The 20,880-nt window shown below is 39.4% G+C and overlaps 2 protein-coding genes across 2 annotated transcripts; both read right to left on the bottom strand.

Annotated features, from left to right (window-relative positions):
- Nucleotides 1–11,668: 11,668 nt before the first annotated feature.
- LOC103454763 (uncharacterized) lies at nt 11,669–15,984 on the bottom strand. Its single transcript, XM_008394364.4, has 3 exons — nt 15,394–15,984; nt 14,845–15,051; nt 11,669–11,999 (listed from the first exon to the last, which is right to left on the bottom strand). Exons 1-3 carry the CDS (start codon nt 15,895–15,897, stop codon nt 11,856–11,858), a joined length of 855 nt encoding a protein of 284 aa, XP_008392586.1. The 5' UTR covers nt 15,898–15,984; the 3' UTR covers nt 11,669–11,855.
- On the bottom strand, nt 12,077–14,838 carry LOC103454762 (pentatricopeptide repeat-containing protein At5g08305). The gene has a single exon (XM_029099897.2). It carries the CDS (start codon nt 14,740–14,742, stop codon nt 13,192–13,194), a length of 1,551 nt encoding a protein of 516 aa, XP_028955730.2. The 5' UTR covers nt 14,743–14,838; the 3' UTR covers nt 12,077–13,191.
- Nucleotides 15,985–20,880: the final 4,896 nt, after the last annotated feature.

Here is a 20,880-nt window from a genome sequence, read left to right as displayed (position 1 = left end):
TCTTCATCCTATTCACCTCATCTTTTGGGAGCAGCCCACGTTTCTCCTGACGAAAAGAGCTAAAGTAGCCAACGTCATTCGTGGTACTCAGCAGAGGAGTTCAACCCAACATTCCAGCAGCTCATAAGGCCCGCAACCTCTTCATTTCTCTCAATCACCGGCCTAGCTCGTGTCATGTCCAAAATCCTAAAAGGACATGAGTCATGTGACGTGCCTAACACTGCACCCCAATGCCACAATCTGCGGCCACGACCACACAAGTTGCCCTTGGTTCTAGCCAAGTCGAGCAGCTTAAAGTAGTGGTCCTTACCACAATACCTCATCGGCCCATGCCGAGCCGACTCCTGGCCCATGCCAGCCGACGTGCCGCACTACCCCGATGGTTGCCCCGCGGTAGCGCCATCCAAGAACAAGACAAGGAAAATTAATTTTTTCTTACCTCGGTGCGGCGCGAAGAAGATGGAGAAAGCAATGAAAGACGGTCCTTTGCACAGGCAAGATGTAAAAGATTGCTAGAGGAGGGGGAACAAATATCCTCTAAGTTATCTCTCTCTTGTAGGGTAGAATAAATCGCTCTCCAAAGTTGATTTAATAACCCACTTAAGAGGGACTTAAATAGGCTTTGAGAGAAATTTATTTCCCTTTCCTAGAATGATCTAATTTCCTATTAAAAAGAGAATCAACATCAAAATAGGAAGCAGTCTTAAGTTTCCTAAAGCAAGAAGATCTATACACCTGCTGCCCTTTCTTGCGAGCAGCCCAACAAGTGTGGGGGCATTTGTGGAGCAAAAAATAATCACAAGGTGACACGTGGATTCTTGGGTAAAAGAAGACAAAAATACCCTAGAGGTATACTGGGATTCCTACGCGCGAGCAGCTGGCAATCATCCCTAAACTAAGTCAAAAGTGCCCAAAATAGGTATCAACTTAAAACCTATTTCATTCCATATATTTCTTACCTCTTTTTCCCTCTTTTAGCTAATCAATTAGCTATTTATTTTATTCTTTCCATAACTTTAAAACCTTCCTTCTAAAAATCATGATAAATGGCCAATTAAGGGGTTAATTGCCTTTTTAATCCCTTAAATTGTCAATTAAGTGATCCCTTTAACCCATAAAACACCACATGGCCGGCCATCCTCCATGTTTTCTACCTTTTCTACCATATTTTCCCTTTTTAATTACCCTAATTAAACCTAAATTCAACCCAAAAACCCTAGCTAGGCCGGCCACCTCCTATCCCTATATATAGGCTCCCATTTCCACCAAAAAGCAATCCCAACACTTTGGCAAAAATCCCAAAATTCTCTAAACAGTCTTTCTCTCTAAATTCTAACTTTGGCATTGGAGGTTCTTCGGCCAAAGCCCCCCCCCCCCCCATTCATCGTAGGCGCGTGAGGCTCTTGGCCTTAACCTAAGATGTTAATTGTTTTGTAGGTACAAAATTGTCCAAGATCAAGGAGGAAGAAATTTGCATCCACAATAGCCATAAGATTTAAAATCACATAAGTGAAATTACAAAATTCCAAAGCACATTAAAAATACCAAAGCAATTTAAAGATACCAAAGCACGTTAAAAATTGATAATAATTAACTACAAGTGTGAAAATGTGAGAAAATATGCAAAAGCTCATGATCACATCATCTACGCTTTGAGATGGGTACATCATCATTTGGATTTTTAAAACTCTGCAAACCCTCATGAATACTGTTTTTAGGGGAAGTTCAAAATAAATAAAAATTCATAATAACTAATGTAAAAGTGTAAAAAAAGTGAAAAGAAAATACAAACATTCACGATTGTATCCTCTACGCTTAGACCATGGTTGCAACATCGTTTAGGCGATAGTATTTTTTGTTTCAGTGCAGAATTAATAAATTCATAATAATTAATGTAGAAAGGGTGAAAAATGTATAAAAAAAATATACAATCACTCATAGTGACAAGCTTTACAACTTTCGTGAAATGGTCAACTCTTAAATTCAACACCACATTCATAAATTTGAGATTCATACTTACCCGTCGATTATCGTTTGCGCTCTATTCTTCTCGTCGAATTTTGTTTTTCAAGATTAGTTTTTTGAAGACTAGATCTTTTAGCAGATGTAGAAAAATGAATGGTTCAGTTCATTGATATCATGTCCAATGTTTATAGTTAACTGGAAAATGAGTTGATGTTATATAGTTTCTAGAGACTTTATAAACGCTGAGCAATATTTTCACTAACCATAAAAATTTGAATGTGATATCAACTATTCGAACCATTCATCTTTCTGTACCAGCTAAATTATCATGTTTTCAGAAGAGAAAATCTATAAAAAAAAAATTAAAAAAAAAGGAAATTCGATGAGAAGAATGGAGCGTGAACGACAATCAACAATTAAATTTAAATATGGTTTATGGGAATATGGTGGCGAATTTCGGAGTTGTCCTCTTCACAAAAGTTGTAGTGCTTGTCATTACAAGCGTTTGTAATTTTTTTATATTTCACCCATCTACATTAATTAAAACACTATTAAAGAAACCTTACTACGCCAATAGCCTTGAAAAAAATACTACCCTCATTTTGCATATCCTTGAACATTTGATATTTGTAGTAATGTACTAATGTTTTTTTCGTTTGCCTCTTATTTTGGGGTATGTCATACTTGTAAGTCAAATATATTTTTATATTTTGAAGTAATATTTATGTGACAATGTGGTATGTAGACATTAATTTAGTATTACGTTTTTCATTTGATTATTTATTGAAGTGAAATATGTTTTCTTTAACGGATAACACTATTACACGTTAATATTACCAATTCATTTTAACGAGTGTTACGTGACACAACCCATCAAAACATCAGGTATGTCAAGAAAGTGACACAAACATGAGAAACACGACACGAACGACATGTCTAGTTATTAGCACTCTAAAAATTCCACTGTGCATTCCTCACAAGTGTATTTATTTTTTAAATATAGAAAGCTTAGAGCATCTCTAAAGAAAATACCAAATTTAAAACATCTCTAAAGAAAATACCAAATTTAAAACATCACAATGATATTTGATGAATTATGTGGCAATTTGACATTTTGAATAATTTTTTGCTCCACCCTATATGTTAAATAATAATGTCATTCTATAACTTTTTTTTATCTCTTTGTGAGATACAATTATTGAGACTATCAATCAAATACTTTGGACACATGATAACATTTATTATATATTGCATTACATCCATTAAAAATTTATTAAGTAAATTTGACACCTGCTGTCAAATTTGACAACAAAAAGCTTTGCCTTCAACATCTTATTTGAAGATGCTCTTAAAGTGCACTAAGAATTTCAGAATGTCAACAACAATCATCTACATACAATGTGATATCAATATTTTTTTTTTTTTTTAATTATGGAACACGCTTACTTGCAAAGACAAAAGAAAAACTACACCGATCGAGAAGTGTAGAAGGACCATTTATAGTGCACTGCTATTAAGTACATAAAAAAACTGAAAAATTACATTAATGTCAATTGGGAACAACCGGTGCTGAGGTTTTCTGTTAGAGTTGAGTAATGATACACTTAGCATTTAATTGTACCATCATTTTGTATTATCTTTCTATTAAAGGTAAGTTCTGTCAAGTCTCGTCTTTATTAGAAAGATGATACAAATACATATTGGCACTTGTTAATTTGAGCGTTAGTAGTGTAATGCGATAGAAAACATTCTCGAGAACAATATTATTAAGAAGAAGAAGAAGACGATTTAAGAAGAAAACATTCAAGAGACCACAACCACCTAACTCGACACCAAGGTGTTATGAAACCTAATGGACCTCAAGTTCCCGAGGTTTAAAAAGTTTCTGTCGAATTAAGAGTAGGTCATTTTATATTTAACTTTGGATATTGTCACATTGTCTAATGTGGGGTTCTCTTCTGCTTGACTTGTATCGATCATGTTGAAGCACACGTCCCACATTAGAAAATTCATCAAGTTAAATCGCTAACCGGTTCTACTCCTAGTAGTCTAGTTGCATCAGATCATTATTTACCTCCACACTTATTAAATTGTGCATGTAATTACGTTAGAGATAAGATCAATGTGTTTAGCAGTAAGAATTTACATACTCTTTTAAGTCTCGGACACAACCAACTTTACACCAACCCTTCAAATTTATGCTGCAATTTAGGTCTATTACATATAGAACACAATACAACAACAACAACAACAAAGCCTTTTCCCACTAAGTGGGGTCGGCTATATGAATCCTAGAACGCCATTGCGCTCGGTTTTGTGTCATGCCCTCCGTTAGATCCAAGTACTCAAGTCTTTTCTTAGGGTCTCTTCCAAAGTTTTCCTAGGTCTTCCTCTACCCCTTCGGCCCTGAACCTCTGTCCCGTAGTCACATTTTCGAACCGGAGCGTCAGTAGGCCTTCTTTGCACATGTCCAAACCACCGGAACCGATTTTCTCTCATATTTCCTTCAATTTTGGCTACTCCTACTTTACCTCGGATATCCTCATTCCCAATCTTATCCTTTCTCGTGTGCCCATACATCCCACGAAGCATCCTCATCTCCGCTACACCCATTTTGTGTACGTGTCGATGTTTCACCGCCCAACATTCTGTGCCATACAACATCGCTGGCCTTATTGCCGTCCTATAAAATTTTCCCTTGAGCTTCAGTGGCCTACGACGGTCACACAACACGCCGGATGCACTCTTACACTTCATCCATCCAGCTTGTATTCTATGGTTGAGATCTCCATCTAATTCTCCGTTCTCTTGCAAGATAGATCCTAGGTAGCGAAAACGGTCACTTTTTGTGATCTTCGCTAGATTGCTCCGGTCATTAGTGTGGATAAGTATATAAATGGATAGAGATAGGAAAGCAAACACAAGATGTACGTGGTTCACCCAGATTGGCTACATCCACGGAATAGAGGAGTTCTCATTAATTGTGAAGGGTTTACACAAGTACATAGGTTCAAGCTCTCCTTTAGTGAGTACAAGTGAATGATTTAGTACAAATGACATTAGGAAATATTGTGGGAGAATGATCTCGTAACCACGAAACTTCTAAGTACCGGAGTGTGGTATCGTCTTGACTTGCCTAATCTGTCTCATAGGTAGATGTGGCATCTTCTCTGGAAGTACTCTTCCTCCATCTAGGGGTGGTATCTGTAACTGGTGGAGATGCACAAGGTAATGTATCAATTTCACTTGAAGCTTACTTGTAGTTTCAGGCTTGGTCAAGCGCGATACAAACCATGTAGTAGGAGTCCCCCAAGTCGCCGAGCTAGGGGATCTGCTGAAAGAGGTGACAGACAAGGTAAGCAATCAGAGCTCCGGCTGATTGTTCACATTCTCCCTATCTTGCAAGCAGTATGAAGGATAAAGAGAAGAAAAATGAGAATAGATGATATGGGATACTTTTGCTTTTGAAGAAGTAACTTTCCACAGGCTTATTCTTGAACTAGGCTGGAGGGTTTTCTGGTTTCCTCTAGAGTATAAAGCCGACTGAATAATTTGAGGGTCAAAACAAGTCCATCAAATCTAGAGTACGTTCAACCCTGCTGATATGGGATACTTTTGCTTTTGACAGAGTAGTGGATGTATCGGCACGTGTGCTGTTACGCTTGTCTCCACATGCTTCCTTGTATCCTTCTCACTTGCCCTATCTGTTCCTCAGGCAGATGCGGTATCTTCCTTGGAAGCATAAGATGTTGAAGATGAGTACTCGAGAGCAATGCCAGGTAAGTAATCAGGTAAGGGGTTCCAGGCAGTCAGTTCCTGGCTGGAAGCTTGATTCCAAGTGCTGACTGATTGCTCTCTTTCTCCTTGTCTTGCAGGTAAGAACAAGGCCAAAGGAAAAGACAGGGAAAAAGCATGATATGGGATACTCTTGCTTTTAACCCTGATGATATGAGATATTCTTGCTCTAGTATAGCTTGTTTACAGAGGTATTATCGGGGGGAAAGAAAGCTGAATATTTTGAAAGGCTTCGTTGGGAGTGCCCTCTCAGATAAGAGGAAGGGTTGAGCATTTTTGCAGGTCTGCCTGTCCGTTGGGGATGGAGGTCGACATATATAGGAGTCTCCCTAACATCAAGTAATAATGTTATTCCTTTACCCTGCTTGGTCATAGCACATTAGTGGGAGCTGCCAACTTCACATGTTTTAACTCTGTCAGAGCACTTTGAAAAAGTAGTCTGTGGTATCTGGAAAGCTGATGTTGCGTGTGAAGATTACAGACAAGCTTTATCCAAGGAGATCCAGCTCTTGAAGTTGGGAAAATGGTGCCTCTTCGGTTTTCGAACAAGCAATCCTGTCAGGGATTTGGCTCTCGAGATTCGGATAACGATGCCTCTTCGATTTTGAGAAAGCAATCCTGCTGGGGGTCTGGCTCTCGAGATTCGAAGAGCGGTGTCTCTTCGATTTTTGAGAAAGTAATCATGGTGGGAGTTTGGCTCTCGAGATTCGGAGGGCGGTGCCTCTTCAATTTTGGAGCAAGCAATCTTGTTGGGAGTGTTTTCTCGAATGTGAGTAAAGGTTGGGCATGTTTGCTAGTCTACCTTGCCACGAAGCACAGAGGTTGACACACAGGGACTTTCCAATTATCCAGCAGTGGTACTGTTCATTTACCCTCTCTTCGATTTTTGAGAAAGTAATCATGTTGGGAGTCTGGCTCTCGAGATTCAGAGGGCGGTGCCTCTTCGGTTTTGGAGCAAGCAATCTTGTTGGGAGTGTTTTCTCGAATGTGAGTAAAGGTTGGGCATGTTTGCTAGTCTACCTTGCCACGAAGCACAAAGGTTGACACACTGGGACTTTCCAATTATCCAGCAGTGGTACTGTTCCTTTACCCTTGTGGGTAATAATATGGTAGCTAGACCTTCAAAATTTATGTGTCTAAACTTTGTTAGTATTGTTTCTTTGCTATTCTTTTACCCTTCTTGGTCAGAGCGATGTAGTGGGAGCTGCAAGCTTCACGTGTCTCAACTTTGTCAGAGAACTTTGGCAAAGTTATCTGTGGTACCCATGAGCTACTGTTGCGTGTGGGAAGTGGGTGATTGAACAGTACGATTCATGTGTTTTCTACTTCGCCAGAAATCTTCGACAGAATGCCCATAATTTCCACAAAGCTGAGTGTGCGTGTGACAGGTGCTGACAAGGCTGGAAAAGTAGGTGCCTCTTCGATTTCTGAGATCGGTCCTCGTGGTCTCTGAGCAGCCCAGCTTTTGAGAAAGCAAGCCTCTTCGATTTCTGAGATCGGCCTTCGTGGTCTTTGAGCAGCCCAGCTTTTGAGAAAGCAAACGCCTCTTCGATTTCTGAGATCGACCCTCGTGGTCTCTGAGCAGCTCAGCTTTTGAGAAAGCAAACGCTTCTTCGATTTCTGAGCAGGCGCCTCTTCGATTTCTGAAGCTTCGTCGAGTGCAGATTTTTATAGGGGCTGACATTAAGTTCCAAAGCACACTTGAATATCCACCAGTAGAAGCTCCATTCTTGCACTTCTAAGATCTTGATTTGTCCGACCTCTCCTCTCTTCAACACCTTTGAAAATGTCTGGCCCCTCCAACCGTCGTTTTGACTTGAACCTTGTTGAAGAGACAGCCCCGCCTTCTCCAGACAACATATGGCGCCCATCCTTCGTCTCCCCTACTGGTCCTCTTACCGTTGGGGATTCCGTGATGAAGAATGATATGACCGCTGCGGTAGTGGCCAGGAACCTTCTCACTCCCAAGGATAACAGACTACTTTCCAAACGGTCTGATGAGTTGGCTGTTAAGGATTCTCTGGCTCTCAGTGTTCAGTGTGCAGGTTCTGTGTCTAATATGGCCCAATGCCTATTTGCTCGAACCCGCCAAGTTGAATCATTGGCGGCTGAAGTGATGAGTCTCAAACAGGAGATTAGAGGGCTCAAGCATGAGAATAAACAGTTGCACCGACTCGCACATGACTATGCTACAAACATGAAGAGGAAGCTTGACCAGATGAAGGAATCTGATGGTCAGGTTTTACTTGATCATCAGAGATTTGTGGGTTTGTTCCAAAGGCATTTATTGCCTTCGTCTTCTGGGGCTGTACCGCGTAATGAAGCTCCAAATGATCAACCTCTGATGCCTCCTCCTTCTAGGGTTCTGTCCAGTACTGAGGCTTTGAATGATCCCCCTCCGGTGCCTTCTCTTTCTGGGGCTCTACCGACTGCTGAGACTTCTCCTAAGCAACCTTTGTGAATGCTCCCTCTTGTTTGTTTATTTTGACTCAAGTATATGTACATATTTGTAACTTATCGGGGATATCAATAAATAAGCTTTCCTTCATTTCAACGTATTGTGTTAAATACACCAAAGCCTTCTTCGCTAAGTTCTTTGAATTTTCTTTTGTTGAAGCTTGTATGTTGAAGCTTTGTGAGTGGAGCTTGTAGGTTGAGGTAGTGTTCCTTTAATTTCCCAAGTGAGGAAAACTTCTCGGTTGGAGACTTGGAAAATCCAAGTCACTGAGTGGGATCGGCTATATGAATCTTAGAACGCCATTGTGTTCTGTCCTGTGTCATGTCCTCCGTTAGATCCAAGTACTCTAAGTCTTTTCTTAGGGTCTCTTCCAAAGTTTTCCTAGGTCTTCCTCTACCCCTTCGGCCCTGAACCTCTGTCCCATAATCGCATCTTCTAATCGGAGCGTCAGTAGGCCTTCTTTGCACATGTCCAAACCACCGTAACCGATTTTCTCTCATCTTTCCTTCAATTTCGGCTACTCCTACTTTACCCCGGATATCCTCATTCCTAATCTTATCCTTTCTCGTGTGCCCACACATCCAACGAAGCATCCTCATCTCCGCTACACCCATTTTGTGTACGTGTTGATGCTTCACCGCCCAACATTCTGTGCCATACAGCATCGCCGGCCTTATTGCCGTCCTATAAAATTTTCCCTTGAGCTTCAGTGGCATACGGCGGTCACACAATAAAAAAGGATAATAATCTACTCATTTCCATCCACATAATTTGATTTACAAAATTTGGTTAGAATTTGCCATAGAAAAAATGATAAAGCTATGGAGATAAAATCTTTGAACTAAATTTGCAAACCAAATAATGTGTCACCAATAAGAAACAAGCACATTAATCAACATTTAAATAGATTTGGATTCCATTTGAATCCTCTTGATGAGGATTCTAGCATCCTACTCATTCATTGTACATATTATGCAGTCATAAATCATTATGAATTTTTTTTATTTAAAATTAAACACAAATAGTATCTAACGAAAGCTAGCCGCACGATGTACGATGAACGGATAGGATGTAAGAATCCTAGAATCCTCACAAAAAAATACGAGAGGATCCTCTTCCCACTTAAATAATATCCATTCATCAACATCAACATAATTTACAAGATCTGTATCCCTAGCATTAGCCAAAAAAATATTACAAGATTTGTATTTGAGAAAGTTTGCCTAAATAATGCCTAAATAATAAAGACCGATTTGAAGTGCAGGAGTTTGGTGCAGTTTACTTTGCCATCAATTTTATAGAGCTTAAACTTACCACATGTTCCTTATTCACCATGAGAGCAGCTATACATCCATGGAAGCAAAGGTCAAAGGGAGTTTACAGCCTGCAGAAGTTAAAGTTACCAAATTCCCATATGCCATGGATAAGGTGGGCTACCGACAACCGCCACCAACCGCCTACCGCCCCACGATTTGCATTATGAAATCAATTCCTTCGACAGGTACCATGCACGGTATTGATATTATCTTGGACTTCATCAAATGTTATCTCTTTCTTATCGGTAGAGAACATATGAATATCTGTCTGTAGTTGGTGGTTTCTATGAATCTATACCAACTTTTCCCATATCAGATTGATATCACAACTTATGCTTCCCTCTCGACCCAGATGATCATGGATTTAGGTAAAACCATCGTTTTAGTTATGCTGAGCTACATTTGCTGCTCATAAATTTTGGGTTACTTTTCTATTGGTGTATTATTCTCTAGAAAATAATCCTAAGTCGGTTTAAAAAAATAAAAAAATAAAAAAAATAAAAACAAAAACAAAAACAAAAACCTAGGAAGCATTAAACAAAAAAAGTGGAAGGTCTATAAATAGAAGTCAATGACTTAGATGAAATGACTATAAGACCATCTCCAAAGGAAACGTAAACTATAAGAGTCAAATTACAATTAATGGTTGATGTGGCAATCTAAAGTCTTCAGTCAAATTTTGTACTTCTCCAACTGAATTGTCAAATGTTATTTTATTATTTAAATAGAGCTTTAAATGGTTGTAATTATTAAAAAAAGGTTGAAACAAAATTTTTATCGGTTAAAAGTGAAATAAGGAACCCATCATTAAAATGAAATAAAAATAAATTTGACATTGATGTCAAATTTTACTTCAAATCATCAAGCCTTCAAATCCAGCAAATAGCACTTCAGTTGAAGAGACTTTTGATGTCAAATATGCACAGTGGCATTCCACCTAGGATTTTGACATCTCGTTTGAAAATGCTCTAATCATTCAACAAAACAGACTACAGACTTTCAAACCAAAGCTACCTATACTTGTTTCATTCCTTTTGCCTTACTCAAAAGACTACTTAAAACCAAGACCACAGACCTTTAGGAAACTTACCTTTAGATTTTAAGACCAATTAGAATTTGTTGTGCAACCAGCTCTTTATTAACCCAATTCGATGGCCTCATATCTTCTGATAAGAGTTCTATCGTTAACCATTTTCAGTTTTGTTTTAATGGATGGTTTTCTCACAGTTAGGGATGCCGATATCTAATAGTTTTGATACATAAATGATTTCCAAAATAGTATTGTTAACTTATTTTTCGTGTTTATCTTTTGATTTACTCAGTTTGAAGGCCGAAAATCAATACGAGTGTACAAAGAAAGAAATGCAGAATTATGTGCTACTAGTTTTGAGGAAGGCCGGCCTATAAGTCTTTTGAAGTGGGGTTGAAGCTCGACATGAATAAAGCGTATGATCAGGTCGTGTAGAACTTTTAAGAGGAAGGTTATGTGGATTATGGCATTTGACCATAGATTGCGGGCACCCGAGTCGAAAGTTCAAGCCTTGGAGAGGAATTCGGCAAAGGGGACCCAATTTCCCACCTTGTCCAGCAGGCCTTCACTTCTAAATTCCTCAATGACAGAATCCGTAAGGATGGCACAATGTCATCACATTCATTATCTTCTCTGCAGGAGGACTTGCATACAAGTTCAACACCACCGTGGCGTTCCAAACCAATAATACAATATCATGTGTAAGTTTCTCTCCACATGAAATTGCAATATTGGATCAAAACGCCATGACGGCGGTAAACACATTTCATGTAACTTGCTCTCCTCTACGGGCCATAGAACTTGCATGCTGTGAATCTTTTTTCACAATTTCTTGAGGTATAGCATAAGCCATTCTAAATTCCAAATGCTGCTACTAATATTCATACAACATTAAATGTAAACGCCAAATTAGTTTTTCGGTGCATATTTCCTACAGATTATAGAACAGAAAACATGATTCATGGATCACAAATCTCATGATTTACCAATTCAATTTCAATAGAGAACAATCCATGATTTCCTAGAACTTCAATAAGTGATCCAAAAAGGAATTCTGTTGCAGCATTCGGAGCTAGGGCGTAGCTTCAGAAATCGAATCAAGAGTGAAAACACAACCTCATTCTCATTAAATTACGTAAAACAACTAACACCATAAAAATCGTCAAAAACTATATAACCATTTGACACCAAATTCTCTACAAATCAGTTAAGAAATCATCATATGGCAGTAAGGACAAATTGTTGATGAGAACGCATGAGACTGAATAATAACACGAAGTTCCCGGTACAATTACGAGATATTTGCGTTTTTCAGAGATGTTGAGGTTACCAGACCTGCAGATGTCCGCATTACATGCTCCCCAAGTAAAGCAATACAAGAATCGTCGGTCTTCAAATGAGGTTGCACCAATTCCCATATCCTTTTCTTTTGAATCTGCAGAAAGTGATCAACAAGAACCATAAATGCAAAACAAAAGTATATGATAGATGAAGCAAAACTTGACCCAACTCTTCCCTGACAATCTAGTGCCTCTGGCCTGAAGCATATACATGTTTTCTATTATTATTTTTGTCAGTCCAATGGAGATTCTGTTATACAGACAGCAAGAGACAAACAACCACCAAACACTAGAAAGAAACTAAGAACCCCCAATCCGTTAACACAATGGCATTGTCTCATAAGGTACCCCTAGTAAGCCATGACTTATCAAAATCAGAACAAGAGAGAACGCGCGTGGCTAAACCCAACTCTCTGTGCACATCCCCTGTTTACCTTGCGCAGCAACCCAATGTTTCAAAGAAAATTATTGACTCTCCATAATGTAGCTGTTCAAACCCCTGGTACAACATTTGATCCTGCTATCATCCCTCCAGGTTCCCATGCATCATCAGAGTAGATTTTAACCTTGTATTCATTCAGAGGCTCCTACAAGGTAGAATCCTGAGAGTATGTCGAAACAAAGTTACTGCATTTGCTCACAATTTGCCATGACATACCCAGATGCTTTATGACAACAGCGGACACATTGTAAATAACTCACAGGGTCCAGCAGGTTATGTTCAAAGAGACACTTACATCTGGTTTTCAGATGTACCACAAGGTGTAAGCAATTTAACTCTGTTGCTTGCAGGAAACTGTATGCACATGCACATTCCTTTAACTAAAATCTCTGAAATGGCAGTAATCTATGGTAGAATTGTTCATTAATCCACCTTGCGCCCAAAGGTAACCCAAACCAACCCCCAGAGTCCAAGGACAGAGTAATAAGAATATTCGAAAGACTAGATACTCATTGCCGATAGGACACGGAGGAGTAGTCTCAATTTTCTCCCATAGATATTTTTTGCAGGAATGGAGTTGGGGAAGATTCTACAGAGGAACTGGCAAATTTAAGAAAGGGTATAAACATTTCATATCAACCTCATGTCCAATTGATGTGAGGATTGCATGGGTTATGTTATCTGTCCAGCCTGAGCTTAGACCTTGTGCTATCTGTCCATATACTCAGACTTTTCCCGAGATAGATACTCCTGAATAGGGCTCAACACCCAGGTTCGGGTTCCCCAATTAATGAGATCTGCCACCGCTTGGACCAGGCATATTCAATAACCGAAGAATCATGAACTTAGAAGTTTCCTATTGCATGAAAAAAATAATCTTGATTTCTGTACTCCTTATCAAACTTAATCTGGTTCACAATAAAATTCAGCATCCTATAAATATCTTCTGATTCAGGATAAGATTTATCATGAGCTATAAATTTGTGAAGGGTTCCAAATATCTCCACAAAACTAAAACCAGGGGACTTCTTCACCCCTCTCCTCTCCATGGCTTCTCGCAGGCTTCTTGCATCATCCCAGCGTCTGGAAACAGCATAAACATTTGATAAACCAACATATCTACCATCATGATCTGGCTGTATCTCTATAAGCTTCTTTCCAACAATTTCTGCTAGATCTAATTTTCCATGGTTCATGCACCCGCTAAGTAGAGCACCCAACATTGAAGTTGTTGGCTCCTTGGACATTTGACATATAAATTGGTATGCCTCCACTACCTGGCCTCCACGTGCTAAAACATCCACCATGCAAGCATAATGCTCACACTTGGGTGTCATACCATGTTTACCAAGACATTCAAAGAAATGCCAAGCTTCCTTCACTAACCCCCGATGGGCACAAGCACTCAACAAGCACAAGTACGTTATCTCATCTGGAGCAATCCCAATTATTTGCATTTCGCTAAAAATTTCAAGTGCCTGTTGGACTAACCCATGCATTGCAAGTCCTCCAATCATTGCATTCCATATCAACACATCAGATTGATGCAGTGAACCCCCACGAAACACACCTAAAGCCTCCTCTATTGCCCCACATTTTGCATACATGTCCACAAGTGATGTTTGCAACGCCAAAGTTAACGGCAATTCATTCTCGACCATATAACGATGCATCACCTTCCCTTGTTCAAGCGCACCTAGGTGCGTGCATGCGCTCAAAACACTCACCATTGTTACCTCATTTGCTTTAGGCCCCACAACGCACATTCTCTCAAATACTGCCAAAGCCTCGCTAAACTTCCCAGCCTTCACATACCCATCAATCAAAGAACTCCAGGACACAACATTATGCTCTGGCATCAACTCAAATACTTCCTGTGCTGAATTCACATCCCCACACTTTGCATACCCATCCAACATCGAATTCCAGGAAACCGAGTTTCTCACAGGGATTCCATCAAACACCTTATGTGCATACATGATATCTCGACACGTAGCATACATATGGATCAAGGAATTGCTTATGAACCTATCAGACTCGAAACCATTTTTTGCAATATGGGCATGCACAGCCATACCCAGTTCTCGCTTCAATAAACGAGCTGATGCTTTTACAAGGAAAGGATAGGTTAAATAATCCGGAGAGACCCCATCACGCAACATTTTGACAAAAACTGATAGGGAGCGATTCGGGTTTTTGCTGTTGGAGTAACCTCTAATAACTGTGTTCCAATAAAAAATTGTTGGGTGAGGGAGCTGTGAGAAAACTCGATATGAGTATTCGATATTACCCAAATTGGATAGCGCCGAGAAAGAAAGGATTTTGGAAGTCAACGAGTGGTGTTGGGAGAGGCCTAAAGTGAGGAGCAGAGCATGTATTTGCTTGAGCTCAAACATCGATTTGCAATTTTCATGGAGTGTGACTAGCTTTTGAATTATACTAGCATGCTTGCTTGGAAATGACACATTCGACAGTTGAGGATTAGACACGGAGAGTACCTGGTTAGGCGAGGCAGGAGGAGGCTGATTTTGATGATCCTCTTCAGAGCCAAACCATACTCTTTGGCCAGGGAGTGAACCCTCAGGTGGCACAAGAAGCTCAACATTCTCATGGGAAGCATCCGAAGCTGCCATAAGCATTCCATTAGACTTCACACCGCGCATGTTCCTCGGCTTCAGATTAGCAAGCACAACTACATTTCTGTCCTGCATCCAACAAACACAAAATCACATTGCACACAATTGTCAATCTGATCATTCTCGTTTGTGTAACGCAAGAATCGATGAACTTTTTAGGCCAACATAACAGAGATAATAGGTGTGAAGTGAAGTTTTATCACAGAAGTCCTCGGTCAGATTGGTAGTAAACCTCCCACATATAAATTGTATATTATTTAATTATACATTCAACATGAGACTTTCTCCAACAAGAATCAAATATACATACATATATATACATACATACGGTAAAAATTCACATTATGTTTTGAAATCCACATGGGTTATATGCAAGCTAAGGAATTTCTTACTAATTAAGAGTTTTGGTACCTGAAGGTGATCAAGAGGCACATATTTGACAAGGCCACTGCAGATGGTTCTGGGTTCGGGCTCGCCGACGTCAACTTCCTCCACATAAAGAGAATCAGCCTCCTCATGCCTCCACGCCTTAACAACTCGGCCAACCCTTATGTCGAGCACGTCGGCTGCATCCTTTATCTTTTTCTGTTCATCGACAACCTCGCTTGCCGGCGCCGCCTCGTCGACCACAGCAGCATCCCTCACTGCCTCAGAAGAAGCAGTAGCAGCAGTTGCAGAAGCGTCGTCGGCCGAGGCGGCGGTGCAGAAGGAAGAAGATGAGTGCCACAAGGCAGCGAGTCTTGGTGGTGGTGATATTGTGGGTTTTCTGCGGCGAATGCGGATGTGATAGTAATTTTGATTGACGGCGGAATTGATTTGGTGGAGATTGAGAGGGCGGTGCGCGTGGGCGAAGGTGAAGAGACGATGGACACTGATGCTGGTGCAGCTTCCTTTCAAAAGGGTCGTTGCAGCCATTCCTTTCCCTCTCTTCCCTATCCTCAATTGTAAGTTGTAACTCACTAGCTTTGGCTATCCCTCCCTTTTATTTTAGGAAACTTTAACGAAAAACTCCTAATATTGTTCATTTTAACAAAAAATTATATTTTTACGCTAAAAAGTTAATCATGGTACTATTTACTTTACCATTTATTTTGTCCTCATCGACATCGTCGGCTCCATCCTAGTACTATTCACTTTAACGAAAAACTACATTTTTACACTAAAAAGTCTATCCAATAACAAGTCCACCCGTCTAAGTACTGGTTTGGTACTGGGATGCTTTTATAAAAAGTGGGTAAAAAAAAAAAGCTGAGCTCAAAAATGTGTTTGGTAAACACTTAAAAACAGCTTATTTTCACACTTTTAGGTGAAAAAAAACTGAAAACGTGAAACAACAAAAATGAGCTTATTCTCACATCACAGTAGAAGCAATTTTTTTTTCAAAGCATAGCAATATCAAACCAATCTTAAAGGGGGCACGAGGGTTACTTTAAAGAGCAATTGATTTGCCGATTAATATTACGATCTAGTAGTATTTTTCTTCATGTGTCATTATACTTTAATAGTATCCACTCAAATTTTTGCTAAGATTTTTTTCATTCATGTAGTGTTGTGACAACTCGTCCCTAATTTTACGTTTTTATAAATTTTGATTGAGTGAATTGACAAAAATGCCCCCAGAGGCAAGGATTTTGATTTTCGTTGACCCTCATTTAGAGTGACATACACTTATTCTTTTAGCATATTTGCGTAGTACACGAAGATACAAGTGTGTGAGCGTAAACGAAACGTAATTTGGAGTTATAACAAATGAGTTATTAATGTTTAAATTTGGGGGCATTTTAGTAAATTTAACCTTCACTCTATAAGGCTCTAGATTTTCTAGAGCAATCTAATTGAGCCACGTGGACGGTTGTGATGAAGAGTGGAGGGAGAATGGACGGATGAGAAGAGAAAAGAAAAAAAAAGGGTGGCAGGAGTGACGAAAGGGAAGAGGGAAGATGAACGGAAGAGAAGGGGAGAAAATGAGGAAAATGAGGGAGGTTGGGTCAATGGAGGGGAGAAAGAGAAAGGGAAGGGATGAATCAGAAAAGAGAATGGGAGGGAAATGAGAGAAGAAGAATAGGAGGGAACCTAAACCGGGTTGACCCGTGTCTCCCCCACCGGACCCGCGCAACTCGGTGACTTTCCCTTCTCTTTCCCATCGGTTTTCCGACGACTTGAACCTCACCACCACCTGCAAATGAACCATCATTTTACCCTCTTCCATTTCCAACCAATTTTTATTGAGTTTAGCCTTGAATTCGCGAAGAATATAACCTGTCAACTCCGGAGGTGCCACACCAGAAATCCGCCAATCGGGAAAGTTAGGTCGACCACCACCACCACCAAAACACTCATCTTGAGGCCTGGAACAAAGCCCAAACAATTGTAGGGGCGGCAGAGCACCAGAGGTGACAAATCGAAGCCACCCATTTCTAGGGTTTCTCGCGAGTTCAAGGGAAATTAGAGCTTTTCCTGGCCAAATTGGACTTAGCCACAGGTATAAAACTTGCTCTACTCATTGATATCTTCATTTATGTGAAATTTGGCAATTTTTGGAAATAGTTGATTTTTCCGGCAAGTCAGGGTGGCTGACCGTCGTGTGGGCCAAGTCTCCACCTGACCATCCTAGGCTAATTTTGATGCCCCGATTCTGTATTTGACATCCGCTTAGTGAAATTTCAAATTTTTAACGTCGTTGACCACTAGGGCATCTCGATTGACTTTTAGGTTAACCATTGACTTTTTGTAAAATATGTCGGGGACCCTCCTTAGTGTATTTTGACACGCTAATTTCGAATCTGCTATTCGTTTTCCGAAATTTGACCATTTTAAGATAGTTCATTTATCAACCACACTTTGTACAAAAACGCGTTTATACATTAGTACGTTACGTATTTACATAAATTGTTTCGTTTCTAGGCAAAATGTCATTGCAATGACTCTTGACGCTACGAGGCAGGTTCTACTCGACGACATGATTTGTGAATGGGTCTTTTCTTTATATATATTGGTTAGTTTCCATATATACAATCATTAATAAATTCTCTATGCAATTGCCATGATTAAATTAACGTTTATAAGAAATACCTTATAGTTGGGAAATGATGAAATAATCCTATGGGATGTACAGGTAAGCTTACTATAAGGGGATGCCTTGATTATATTTATGGTCATGAATAGTATGATATTGACTAGAATTCTTGAATGGTTGCGACATGACTATATTTATGGTATTTGTTCATTGTTTGCTGCATTGGTGTTGGTACTCACCCGGGTCAGGGCCAGTCTTTCACGTGTATGTGCACATCGCACCGTACACTCACTTTGGATCCATTGTAGGTGTTAGTCCTATCGTATAGGTTGCCATAGGCAACTCTGACTCATATGTGTTGCGCATAGCGCCAGTCTTCATGTGATTGTAGTACTAGAGCATATATCATTATTACACCTAATCATGTTCATGTCAGAATATCTCTACATGAACTCGTGTGTCAGCATGTGTCGATGAGCACTCGCTATGACATGTTTGTTTATGCGGGATATATGATATTGGCTGTTATGTGTTTATTTACGCAATATTGCGACGTATGACATTTTGTGATTTTGCAGGCTATGGTAAGTATTTTCATACTATACGTAGTATGTATATTTTGGAAACTATAATTGTTTTACGGCGAGGGGTTATAACGTTTTTAAAAAGGTTTTTATAAAACTTTATTTTTAGGCCCACTCACCCTTGTTTTTCGCCCCTCCAGGTTTTAATAGCTGAGCTTAAGTATCGACGAGGATTCTTGGCAAATCTCAGTATAAGTGGCTACCTTTGATGGTATAATCCTTATTTTACCTTACTGTACTTTACTTATACTCTGTCATCACGTGTGAAATGGGTTCATTCCCGCTCACAAGCGCACTCTTGTATTTAGGCACTTTAGGTTTAAATTTATTCACATTTACCACATCAATACACTTTATGGCTTCGTCACCTTCCCCAACACAGCTCAATTCGAAGTCCTAATGGACATTCCGGGGCGGGGTGTGTCAGTGTCGCATATCTTTATCCAATCTTCTATTTTCCTCCTATTTCTCCATAAAACCCTTTTAAACCAACACACGTACTCAAACCGCCATCCTATCTACTCATCTCAATTCATAGAGTTTCAAAAGAGAAAGTTCCTTCAACAATGAATAACTTGAGGATGTTGCAAGAGAAAGAAGAGCAAGAAAACAAGTGAGAAGCTAAACTAAAAATGAGACATGCCCAACACCGAAGGCTACAAAAGCATCACCTATCAAGTTGTGGAAGCAGTCCTTGCAATTGATCAACACAACGATGAAGCAGGTGGTTTAAGAACCAGTCGTGTAACCAAGAAGTCTTTGATGAAGACATGATGAACAATTCACATACTAGAATTTATCAAGCTCATGGCAACACTAAAGAATCCGCCCAGCACATTCCATTAAAAGGGATCGACGTTGCGTCATTACCACGAGATGGTCATTCAACGTATGAGACTGTACATTCAACTTACATCCACAACGAGCATCACCATGACTTGATCGAGCAGTTTGTATGTGTCTTGAACTTTGTATCATTGTAGTTGTATTGAACCTTGTATCATTCTTACTATGTTGAACTTTGTATCTTTGTTACCGTGTTGAACTGTATCATTGTAAGTTTGCTCGACCAATTGTGCATGAATCTTCTTCCACATGTGTTGCACCCTTATATCATTTACTATGACCAGGTCATGAGTAACAAGCACCCAAGCCTGAAGGAAATTAACATCTTCCCCAATCGACCAATTTGCCTTCTTCACTCATTTTTTGTGTTAACAAAAGGATTTGGAAAGTAAAAATAAAATAAAATGTATATATATAGGAGATTGTTGTAAAAATAAATATTGAGTGCGGTGTGTAGAATGAAGAAGATGGTTAGGTATTTATACGAAAAAATTGGATATTTTTTGCCAAGTTCCTGAAATTTTAAAAAAATTTAAGACTTTTTAATGTTGGATTAATCTAAGCCGTTGATTTTTTTAAGTCAAAAGGCATGGATTGGAAATCCAACGGTCCAGATGAAAAGACCGTTGGATTTCGAACGGTTGTTAGAGCAATTTCAGCGTGGGAACCCCCCCAGGCAATACACTATGCTATCCACCTAGTTAACAGTAACTGCCCTTAATGAACAGTAACCGCCTTTTGCATCTCCACCGTTGCACTTCAATAGCCCTGACAATAGGTAATAAATATATTAGTATTTTTTTATTATAAAATAATACAAAATAATTTTATTTGTAATTTCGAATAAGATTTTTAATCGTTCTCGTTGTGCCACGTGTCTTAATCCGAAAAAGACAATTATTGGTGATGGATTTCCGCTAAGATTTTTAATCGTTCTCGTTGCGCCACGTGTCATTATCTGAAAATACAATTATTGGTGATGGATTTCTGATAAGATTATTAACCAATCACGTCGCGCCATGTGTCATAATCTGTTTACAATCTTTTAAGATAGATTTCAATCAGATTTTTAACGAATGATGGCATGCCACGTGATATTATCTACAACCTAATCCTTTCTGAATCCTCCATATAATCCACCATCCATCCTCACAAATCTCACACCAATTTTCTCAAGATCTCTATCATTATTCATAGTTTCTGCTACATTTTTACAATGTCTTCTTCTTCAAGGATGATGTGGGAAATCGATTAGCAAGAGGAAGAATTGTTTAACCAATCAGAAGGAATTCAAGGATGATGTAGGAAATCGATCAGCAAGATGAAGAATTGTTTAACCAATCAGAAGGAATTCAAGGATGATGTAGGAAATCGATCAGCAAGATGAAGAATTGTTTAACCAATCAGAAGGAATGTTCAAACTCCATGTGGCCCAAACTGAGAGGAAAGAGG

This window comes from Malus domestica, chromosome 03 (assembly GCF_042453785.1).
Source record: "Malus domestica chromosome 03, GDT2T_hap1".
NCBI classification, from domain to species: Eukaryota; Viridiplantae; Streptophyta; class Magnoliopsida; order Rosales; family Rosaceae; genus Malus; species Malus domestica.
This window is presented reverse-complemented; position numbering and strand designations above follow the sequence as displayed.

Excerpts from the sequence above, each read along its gene's own strand:
- LOC103454762 (XM_029099897.2), bottom strand. The coding sequence starts at position 14,742 with ATGTTTGAGCTCAAGCAAATACATGCTCTGCTCCTCACTTTAGGCCTC.
- LOC103454763 (XM_008394364.4), bottom strand. The coding sequence starts at position 15,897 with ATGGCTGCAACGACCCTTTTGAAAGGAAGCTGCACCAGCATCAGTGTC. Across the intron at positions 15,052-15,393 it reads TGCCTCTTGATCACCTTCAG|GACAGAAATGTAGTTGTGCT; the intron begins GTACCAAAACTC and ends TGTTGGATGCAG. Across the intron at positions 12,000-14,844 it reads CTCCTGCCTCGCCTAACCAG|ATTCAAAAGAAAAGGATATG; the intron begins GTACTCTCCGTG and ends CACTTTCTGCAG.